This window comes from Rhincodon typus, chromosome 9 (assembly GCF_021869965.1).
Source record: "Rhincodon typus isolate 14 chromosome 9, sRhiTyp1.1, whole genome shotgun sequence".
Taxonomy (NCBI): Eukaryota; Metazoa; Chordata; class Chondrichthyes; order Orectolobiformes; family Rhincodontidae; genus Rhincodon; species Rhincodon typus.
In genome coordinates, this window is record NC_063340.1 from 78,965,442 (window position 1) to 78,976,584 (window position 11,143).

The window sequence follows — 11,143 nt, forward strand, 5'->3', positions numbered from 1 at the left end:
GCCCATGCATGGCAGTGACTTCTGGAATACAGCAATCAGCATGCCGATACCAATCGCCATGCGTGAAATATTGGAGCCTAGAGGGAAAATTGCTAATTGGTTACCTCTTTCTAAAAGTTGGGAAAGCAGAATGGTACAAATCGGAACCTTGAGGGCTGTGTGATTCTGTGAATTTATGAATATATTGCTGTATAATTTAGAGAAGTGTATTCCGAAAAAAAGCGTTACTAATACATTTGAAGGAAGTCATTTAATTTTACAATCTCTTGTAGTGTTTGAGAATTGCAAGTGAGAAGTAAAGCATTATAAGCAAAATATTCTTTCTTTTCAAAAGGGAATAATTTATAGTTTTATTTCGAAACCTGTACTTGAAACACTACAGTGAAAAGGGTGATCAACTTGTGAGAAGGGCAAATTTGGCCTGAAACAGCCTGTTTTTGCATTGATCTTGACTTGTGTTTTTGTATATATTTTACGACAAATGAATTTTCCAACATTTACAATTTTTGCTTTTTCTTTCTACGTAACCTAATTTCAAATGTGTCATGCTAGGCATTCCAAGCATTCATAAAAGCAATAAAGGAAAAGCCATAGATTTAAACTAATTGGCAGCAGGACCAAAGGAGAATTGAATGCATTGTCAAATCTGAACTTCCATGTTATTCATTGTTGTACTTTCATAATGCTGTTCAATTTAATGGTCACTTATTTCTAAGCAAAGTCCTATCAACAGATAATATGTTATAACCATATATGATTTTAATCATACAGTATTTTATTATGATGTAATGTTGTCAACATATTTTGAATTTGTCTGACGTGTCTGAGCTGATGTGAGCCATATTACAAAGCTTGCAAATTTATCGAAATAAAAACTCTTCAAGAATCAGTTTAAAAAGCCATAATCCTCTTAACTGCTTATAAATCTGTCAATAAACCAAGCTCTCTGTCTCCTTGACAGCCATACCAATGACTGTGAGCTGAATCCATTAGTGGAGATGGAATTCAGCCAAGCATTCATTGAGATTACATTAAACAATAGTACTAATATCTGTCATGAACTATGGACACTGGGTGAAAAGATAGAAAACACAACATGAATCATCTGGATATTTGTTTTGCAAGACGCTAAATATAGCAAACATCATTAATTCCTAACTCCATACCAGATGTATCCTGCGTCCTACAAAAGTTGGTGAATTGCACAAATTGGGGTAAAAATTAACATCTATTTACTTGCCCCAGACAGACGAAAACATGGAAGACATCAGTCCAATGTTAATCCATACAGTGAGAAAACTAAGGGTATTGTCACAAATTACTGTAGCCGCGCATTATTAAAATTGCTTTGCCAGCACATGGCCTGCGTAAAACTGCAACATCTGGATCTGTTAACATTTTATAGACATTTCTTTTACTCTACTCCAGGGACAACAGCACTTTTTAAAAAAAAACTTGCAACCTTTTTGGGGTTCTGAGAAAAGTCAAAAACCTGAAATAGTTGTCTTGACCTTCAGTTGAGCAACAGTCATCATCTGACTGTCACTTTGTTCAACCCTTGCCCCACCCTAATGCTGCTCCACAGTTCTCACCAGTTCAGCCTTTCAAGAAATGCAGAACCTAGCGCCCTTCAAATAAATTATATGCAGGGTTAAAACATATTGGGCACTCCGTAATAAAGTAAGTTTAAAGTACCAATGTAAATGTTAGTGAATGGCTGAATGTTCGAATGTTAGTGTGTAGATGAATGAATGAATGAATGGGTAGAGGGTAAGTAAATGGGTAGGGAGCGGGAGATAAGTGAGTAGATGTTAGTGTGACAGGATGAGGTGGCTGAACTCATGAACTCTGTTTTCATCCTTACTGATGCTTCTTGACCTACTGTGTATTTCTGCCATATTCTATTATATGCCTGATCTTTTATAGTTTTCCAAAGCATTATTTGTACAAGTTGTGTTTGTTTCTAATCTTTTTTGCAGTGGTACCTTTGAATAATATTTCTGTTGGCTGGCTCAGTTTGCAGACTAGAGTGGGTTAAAACCCATTTCTGAAGAAGGGTCTAGGCCCGAAACGTCAGCCTTCCTGCTCCTCTGATGCTGCTTGGCCTGCTGTGTTCATCCAGCTTTACACCTTGTTATCTCAGATTCTCCAGCATCTGCAGTTCCTACTATCTCTGGGTTAAAATCCATTAGTTCTCAAAGTTGTGTGGTCACTGCCTTGACTGCTAAATTCATCTTCAAAAATGCTATTATGCCTGTGAGTTTTGATATGTGGTTAATTTACGGTTCTGGAAGTTTCCTTTAATATCCTCTGGGTGGCACTATGAGGCCATTTTATGAATATAAAAACTATAATGAATATTGAGAAATCAGTGGAATTCACAGATGAACAATTGACTCTTTAACCTTTAGGAATCTGGTGAACTGCGTTATCAGCTGAATGAAGTCAAAATCAAGAAAGAAGAGGCTGAGAAGGAGTTCAGGGAATACAAAACAAAAATGTTACGAGAATTTGAACTCCGAGAACAGGTAGGAGTTTCTGTAAGTGGCAAATGTGGGAACTATTTCCTGAGAGGTAAATAGGATTCAGAAAGTTGTGGGAGGTGGTGAGTTGGGGAAGAGAACTAAGATTATAACAAAATGTGAAATAATGGCTTTGTGCCATCATGGTTGTGGATTGAAATTCTGGAGACGCAAGGCCCAGAAATATTGTCAGGCTTGAGCTTCAATGGGCCTCACTCTGCGTGTGTTTCTGAAATATTGGTAATATTAGTGAAAAGTGTTTGCTGTTATTTGGTTCCTTTCAGCCAATAATTTGCAAAATTCTAATCCTTCAAGAATGTGGTAATATCTACTGAAATTCCCATGAACATGAGTAGCTTGTGGTCTCTGCATCCAGCATTATAAAGGATTTAAATGACCTAATGTATCTCAATGATGCTTATAGTTTAATACTCATTTGTGTTGCTTTATTAAGGTTTTCCAGAATGAATGGGCCATACATGCCAAATAGTGTATTTTTAGTTAGTTTGATTATTCTGGGCTAAGGCTATTTTTCTTTGATTTAGGCCTCAGTCAGCTTCAGTTGTCTTTAAACTGTTGAAATGTGTGGCTTTTAGGTTGGTGACAACCGTGATAGTAATGTGCACTAAAATTATCTCAAGTTTGCAAAATGCAGAAATTAATGCAATTAAAGTTCCTTTTATTTCAAGAGTCATATTGAAAGAGCACAATTTTCAATGTTCTCATCTTCCTAATATATATTTGTGATCAATTTACAACTGATCAATAATTTTAAATTTACTTTTCAATGGTAGATAATAAACCTGTCCTTTTGGGTCAGTTTAAAGTTGTATTAAATTTGTATTACAGAAAATTATTTTTGTTGAACATAATGTTACAAAATGACCACTGACAAGTTAAGCTGACCCAATAATCACAGTGCTGTAAAGTTGGACTTCTTATTGCCTGTATGTGTTAATCAGTAAGGGACTTTGACCTTTGAAGACACAGGAAGAGAGTAACTAAAGTCTGTACAAATTATGATTGATTGAGAGAAAAGGTGAGCAATACTACCACAAATTCTTGTGACGTCAAACTATGCTAATAGCTACACTCTCAGGTTTTTTTTAGTGTACCTTCAAATCTAGATTGAACCACTAATTAGGTTGGGAAGCAGAGAGTTATATGGGAAGAATAAACATTCTGGGGGGAAATCTTGAGGAATTTAAATAGAATAAAAATGCATGTTGGAGAGCTAAACAACTGAAATAGGTAAAACAGATGTAAGGGCTGAAGGAGAATCTTAAAAAAAGATATGATTAAATTAATAGAAAATATAGTTAGAAATATTGCATTGTACTGCCACTGCTTCATTCAATCATGTATTTGGAGCTTATCATTTTTTTTAAACAAAAAAATTGCTTATAAATATACGGGCATAAAATTCTGTGAATTTATGGGAATGTGTGGTGATGCTAAGGTCTTTGTTGTTGAGTGTTTGACAACAAAGAGCTCTGCATATTGACAAAAGTACTAGTGTTGAGAGCAGTTGTCACCGTGCTGTGTACTGTTGTGAAACCAAAAACTGTATTATCAACATTTAAAAGCAGTGGGGAAATTTCACCAGCAATGTCACAGATTCACCTTTAAATTCAATGGAAGGATTGTTGAACAAACACCAAAGTCCTTCTTGAAACCAACTCCAAGAGCCTGGGGCCAAAATTCCTGTGATTCACTGTACTGGGCACCATGTCCAAATGGCTGTCTCCTGCCATGTCCTGTTCTCTCAACTCCCAAATGTGCAACATTCCAGGGAAGACACAGAAAATGCTTCAAAGACGCTCTGAGGCTGACCTTAATGACTATGAGGAGCTTGCATCCTCGGCAGAATTCTGTTAAACTAGACTATGCAAAATGGAGCTTAGAAGATGGTTGTGGAAAATATTGGAGAATTTAAATCTGGAGGTAATGTAACATAATGTGTTAGTGGTAGGGTAGGATAGGATGGAAAATGTTTATTGATAGATGTTGCATTTGAAGTTGGGTTTGGAATTAAGCACAATATTGAGATTCTGCACTGTTGGTTTCCATTGAGTGAGCAGCTGGGAAAGGATATGAAATCAAAGCCTGAAGCATGCAATTTCTGGCATGATCTAAACAGGATGACTTCACTCGCCAATCTTCAACTGAAGTAAGGTTTGGCTGATCCATTTATTTGAAGCCAAAAAGGCAGTCAAATAGCACATCAGGAGCCATGCAATCAAGTACACTAACTCTGTTTTTATGAATGTTGTTACTGAATGGCAGCCTGCACAGGGGAGAACAAAGGTGGTGTTGAGATACATGGGAAGGGCAGCCATTGGAGATGTGTTGGAATAACAACTGGTACCATTTTAGGAAGTATGATGGAAGTGGATCACAGAGGTGGTGGGAAAAAAACATAGCAATTAAATTTTCTGTCAGTTTCATTACAATTCAAGAAGAACAAAGAAGAATAAGATAATGCAATCAGTATCTCACCAGATATCACTGATTTGTCCCAGATAGTTTTCAGTGCTATGGAAACCAGATTGTAAATATAGAGTGGTCAGAGAATTGGCATCTTCATGTTCAGTGCCCTTCTCTCTTTCCTATAGATGTTGATACTTAATGACACTGGCAATGTTTTCATTAATGTGAATGCATTGAGCTTTCTAATTAAGGATTATTCTCCTATCTTACTCATGATATCAGTCTTCATGAGTTGAGATGCCACCATGTTAAGTGAAATATAAGCATGAATTTCAGAATATCCCACTACCTCCCTGCATGGAACTTAGATAAAACTCTCAATGATGTGAAAAAATTTGCAATGGATATGTGCCACTTGCCAGTTTACAGATCAATTACCATCTATTTCTTCCCACCAGTCTGATTCCTAATGACACCTCACTATGTCCACAATAATGTCAAAATTTCCCATGCAATCAGCTCACCTCATGGCGATCTTCATTTTAAAAATCTTGGTGGGTAACAGGGTGGGTAAAGCTGTTTTGACTTTTGGTTTTAAGGAGTAAAGACCTAAAAAGCAAATTTAACTTTTATACCATTATAGGAATTTGCAAGTGTCTGCAATGCCATTTCTATTTACATCATGTGCAGCATAAGTCTCCATTAAAATCAAGTACAGCTATAAGAGATTGTTGCTAAAACTCTTTTTAGTACTGTTTGTGCACCCACACATAATTATGCTGCCAACTCGCCTAAATTGCTACTTCTGAATTTTACTCAATGAAAATCATCAACAAGCAATCAGAAAAATTGCTTCTATTGCTGTTGATTCCACTGAGGTTCCTACCATTTTCATCACTGTTGCCTTGATATTACCACAAAAATCACATTCCTTGTTGTTATCACAGTTCAAAGCAGCATCGTGAATTTCTTCACTAGGAACATGGGTCCTTCGCCAGTTTTCAAAGCAACATCTGTTGTCTGGAATTATTTCACCATACATCCTGGTGACGAATTAAAAACATTGCATTCACACTATAAGAGAAGTATTATTGAGGCAGACAGAAGGCTCATTTGGGAACAATCACATTAATCACAACACCTGCAATAGTTTGTTTCTGTGGCATTGTTTCAGAATGGTGTTGACAAGAATGTTTCGCGCAATGAAAGCAAGGAAATGGGAGTCATGGTGCCAGTGGCAGTGGACAGGGGCCCTTGGATTTTTTGTAGTCTTTTACTGTATAAGTGGTTCTATTTGACAGCAAAGCTAATTGCTACAGAAGGTAGATATGCAGGAAGGTGATTAGCGTAACGTATGCCATTCCACACATGCACTAAATCTTCTTGTGTGCAATATGTAAATGACCCTCCAAGAAAGAGATCAAGAGATCCTCACTCAGTGCGACAGGATCCTCATGCTTGTTCGTTTCTGTTGCATTGAGGCACAGAAATTCAGTGAACCTGGTACACATCCTTTTTGTAAAGGTTTGGGGCTAATAATATGTCATTGTCTAACAAAAAGCTGTAGGACAACCAACCATAAATTTTTGCCATAACTTTAAAAATTCTTTCCTGGAGTGTGGGCCTTTCTGGCAAGGCCAGCATTTATTGCCCTTCCCTAATTACCATTGATTTTAGTGGCTTTCAAGTCTGTTTCAGACAGCAGTTAAGTTTCAACCACATATTATGAATCTGGAATCACATGAAAGCCAAACCAGTTATGGGTGGTAGATATCCTTGCCTAAAGGACATTATGTAAAGAATGTGTCTCCTTATTTTTCTGTATTTTTAATTGAGAGCTGAAGTGGGGAAAATAACTTTTTTTCCAGAAAAAACAAGGATTGCTGAAAAGCTACTGCAGTTTTTAAAAGCAAGTCACCTGACACTCATTGCAAGCATAGTTAACACAGCTCCTTGTTCAAGCGAGTATTGTTGAAGTATTGTTTGCAGAAAAGCTACAGCTGAGGGATGTGTACAAAAGGACATTCATCCAGAAACAAGGACCTGATTGGTCTGTGGACCAATGACTAGTTATTGATGGTAGAGGCATTCTGCCTGCCAACAACTATGTAATTAGTTTTCAGGTAGCTGAACAGCTCTGAATAAACATAGGAATGGGAGTAGGCCATTCAGCCCCTCGAACCTATTCCATCATTCAAAGAGATCATGGCTGATCTGTGGCCTAACTCCATATACCCGCCTTGACCCATATCGCTTAATACCTTTACTTAACAAAAAATTATCTATCTCAGATTTAAAATTAACAATTTACCCTGCATCCAAAGAGTGTTCCAAACATCTACCACCCTTTGGGAGAAGAAGTTCTTCCAAACATCTCTCCTGAATGATCTGGCACTAGAACAAAATAGGGAGAAGCCCACAGATCTCCTTCAGCTCAGGAGCTATTTCTATTCTCTGCTGTAACAAACACTTTAAGCCTGAAGCAAACCAGTTTTAAAAACAGAATGTTCAGCTCATTAGAGCAGAAGTTTAGGTGGGTTGAGACCCCTGTAGACAACGGTGCTGGGATGGAGGAAGAAGGTGGACGTTTCACATGCTCCCTTGTTGAAGTTGGTCTCATCAGAACGTATGCAACGGAGACAGAGGAACTGGGAGAATGAAATGGATTCTTTACAGGAAGCAGGGTGCGAGTATGTATAGTCCAGGTTGCTGTGGGACTCGGTGACTTTATAGTAGATATTAGTGGACAGTTTATCCCTGGAAATGGAAACAGAGATGTCGAGGAAAGGAAGGGAGGAGTCAGAAATAGACCAGGTGAAAGTGAGGGCGGGTGGAAATTGGAAGCAAAATCAATGAACTTTCTTAATTCTGGATGAGAGAGGGAAGCAGCACTGATGATATCATCAATGTATCGGAGAGTTGTGGGTGGGAGCCGGAATAGGACTGGAACAAGGAATGTTCCACATACCCCATGAAGATGCCAGCATAACCAGGGCCCATGCACGTACCCATGGCCACCCTTCTGACCTGAAGAAAATGGGAGGAGTTAAAAGAGAAGTTGTTGAGGGTGAGGACAAGCTCAGCCAAGCAGAGGAGAGTGGTTTAGGCCCTTTCTCCAGGAGGAAGTGGAGAACCCGGAGACCATCTTGGTGGGGGATGGACATGTAAAGGGATTGCACGTCATGGTCATGGTCATGGTCGAGGGGAAGATAGGAGGAGGTATCTGAGAGCTGGTGCTCTGCCTCAACAATGTAGAGGTCAGTACGCCAGACTACGACAGCACCACCCTTATTGGCAGGCTTCATAACAAAGTCAGGGTTGGATTTAAGTGCAGTCAGTTTGGAGGGAGACCAATTGGATTGGGTGAGGGGTGCAGAGAAATTGAGGTGACCTATGTCATGTCAACAGTTCTCAATCAACAGATTGAGTGCAGGTAGAAGGCCAGAGGAAGGACTCCAGATGGAGGGAGAGTGTTGGAACCAGGCAAAGCAGTCTGTGGGACGGGAAGAGGAATCTTGCCTAAAGAAATGGACACGGAGGCAAAGGCGACGGAAGAAGAGTTCGATGTCATTGTCGTCCCCAAAATTCATTAAGGTGGGGACAGAGAGGGATAAAACAAAGACCTTTGCTGTGTACAAAATGTTCAGCATCGTAGAGCAGAAGGTTGAGAGGGATGGTGAATACCCAACAGGAGGTGGGGTTGGGGGAGGGGCCGGAGTCAGAGGGGAGGGGAGGGGAGGAAGGTTCCAGAGGGCCATGGGTATCTCTGAGTTGTTGCATCTTGTGTGCTTTGATGCCTGAAAGGAAAAAAAAGTTTTACTTGCCTTCAGCAGTTGCTGTAGGCTGTGACTTATAATAAATCAGACACTATTATAAGTGTGAACAAGCCGCCCTGTGCCTCTTGCAAACCAATGGAGAAGGCAGCCCAAAAAGGTGCAACTCAAGAATCATCACAGATCCTATAAACAGAGACCACTGAACTTCTTTCCCAGATTTGCATCCGTTCATATAAGCCATTGTGTTTGTGTGTGTGTGGGGGAGAGGGGGGTTTGGGAATGAGGAGGGCAGTGGTAGGAGGAACACTTTATATGTGGATTAGAGTTTTAACAAGTAGAGATATATGCCAGTGATAGTTTATTTGTAATTATAGTCTCTTTCCTTGTGATAAATAATAATTCTTGTCAAGTACAGAAATCTGGTCCATGCTTTCCATCAAGCTGGGTCTAAAAGATTGCTCCTGGAAGCTTGAGTTTCAGAGCAGGAGCGGCTGCTGGGGACACTGTGGAGCATCTGCAAGGCAGAGAGCATCGTGGATAACATGTATAGAACGGTGGTCACACCTCAGGCTCAGACTCTACAGGTAGGAAGGGAATGGGTGACACCAGACAGAGCAAGAGAGATAGGCAGGTAGTGTAAGAATTCCTGTGGCCATTCCCCTACAATACAGATATACCGTTTTGGATCCTGTTGAGGGGAGTGACCTCTCGGGGGAAAGCAGCGGCAGCCAAACTCGTTGCATTAAGGTTGGTTCTGCTGCGGAGGAGAGGGGTAAACAATGTTCCAGGGCAATAGTTATGGGGGACTCAATTGTGAGGGCAGTACACAGGCGTTTCTGTGGCCGCAAACGAGACTCCAGGATGCTATGTTGCCTCCCTGGTGCTAGGGTCAAGGATGTCTTGGAGTGGGTACAGGACATTCACTCTCCCCCTTCAGAACGACCAGTGGTCATGGTACACATCCATACAAATGACATAGGTTAAAAAAAGAGATGAGGTCCTAAAAGCAGATTACACGGAGCTAGGAAGAAAGTTAAGAAATCGGACCTCAAAGGTAGCGATCTCAGGATTACTACTGGTGCCACGTGCTAGTCAGAGAAGACAGGATATACCGGATGAATTCATGGCTGAAAAAATGGTGTCAGGGGAAGCATTTCAGATTCCTGGGCCATTGGGACCAGTTCTGGAGGAGGCGAGATCTGTACAAATTGGACAGGTTACACCTGGGCAGGTCTGGGACTGATGGCCTAGGGAGAGTGTTTGCTAGAGCGGTGGGGAGGGTTTAAACTAATATGCCATGGGGTTGGGAACCTATGTAGAGAGGCAAAGAAGAAGGCAGCAAGGACAAAAACAAAAGTTAGAAAAGGGAATAAGAAAGGTGATAGTCTGAGAAACCAAAGACAAGATTCAAACAAGGCTATTGAGAAAAATAAGGAGAAGATAAACACTGTTAAAAGGACAAGCTTAAAGGCTTTGTGCCTTAATGAGTGGAGCATCTGAAATAAAGTGGATGAACTAATCGTGCAGATAGATGTAAATGGATATGTTATAACTGGGATTACAGAGACATGGTTGCAGGGTGACCAGGGATGGGAACTGAATGTCCCAGCATATTCCATATTTGACAAGGATAGGCAAAAAGGAAAAGGTGGCAGAGTGGCATTGCTAATTAAAGCGGAAATTAACACAATAGTGAGAAAGGATATTAGTTCTGACAATGTGGAGCCTGTATGGGTAGAGTCAGGAAACACCAAGAGGCAAAAAACGTTAGTAGATGTCCTATATAGACGCCCAAACTGTAGAGGTGATGTCGAGAATGGCATTAAACAAGGAATTAGAAATGCATGCAATAAGGAAATATCAGTGATTGTGAGTAATTTTATTCTGCACATAAATTGGGCAAATCAAATTAGCAACAATGCTGTAGTAGAGGAATTCCTGGAGTGTATACGGGATGGTTTTCTTGACCAATATGTGGAGGAATCAGCTGGAGAGCAGGACATCTTAGTTTGGGTACTGTGTAATGAGAAGGGAATCATTGCCAATCTAGCTATGTGAGACCCCTTGGGGAAGAGTGACCATGACATGATAGAGTTTTTTATCAAGGTGGAGAATGGGGTAGTTGATTTGGAGACTAGGGTGCTGAACCTTAATAAAGGAAACTATGAGGATATGAGGCGTGAGCCTTGATAGATTGGGGAGAGTTAGTTAAAGGGATGACAGTGGATAGGCAATGATAAACATTCAAGGAACTCATGGGGGAACTGCAACAACTGTTTATACCTAACTGTCACAAAAGCAAAATGGGTAAGAGGGCCAATCCATGGCTTATAAAGGAAATAAGAGATAGTATCCAATCCAAGGAAGAAGCATACAGATTGGCGAAGAAAAATAATAAATCTGAGGATTGGGAGC

General features: G+C 40.0%; 1 protein-coding gene across 1 annotated transcript in view; it reads left to right on the forward strand.

Moving 5' to 3' along the window:
* sdccag8 (SHH signaling and ciliogenesis regulator sdccag8) overlaps positions 1-11,143 on the forward strand; it is a 202,856-nt gene that overhangs the window by 63,178 nt on the left and 128,535 nt on the right. Inside the window, exon 8 of the mRNA XM_020537248.2 lies at positions 2,412-2,528. Coding sequence (XP_020392837.2) covers positions 2,412-2,528 — 117 coding nt within the window. The remainder of the gene's footprint in view (positions 1-2,411; positions 2,529-11,143) is intronic.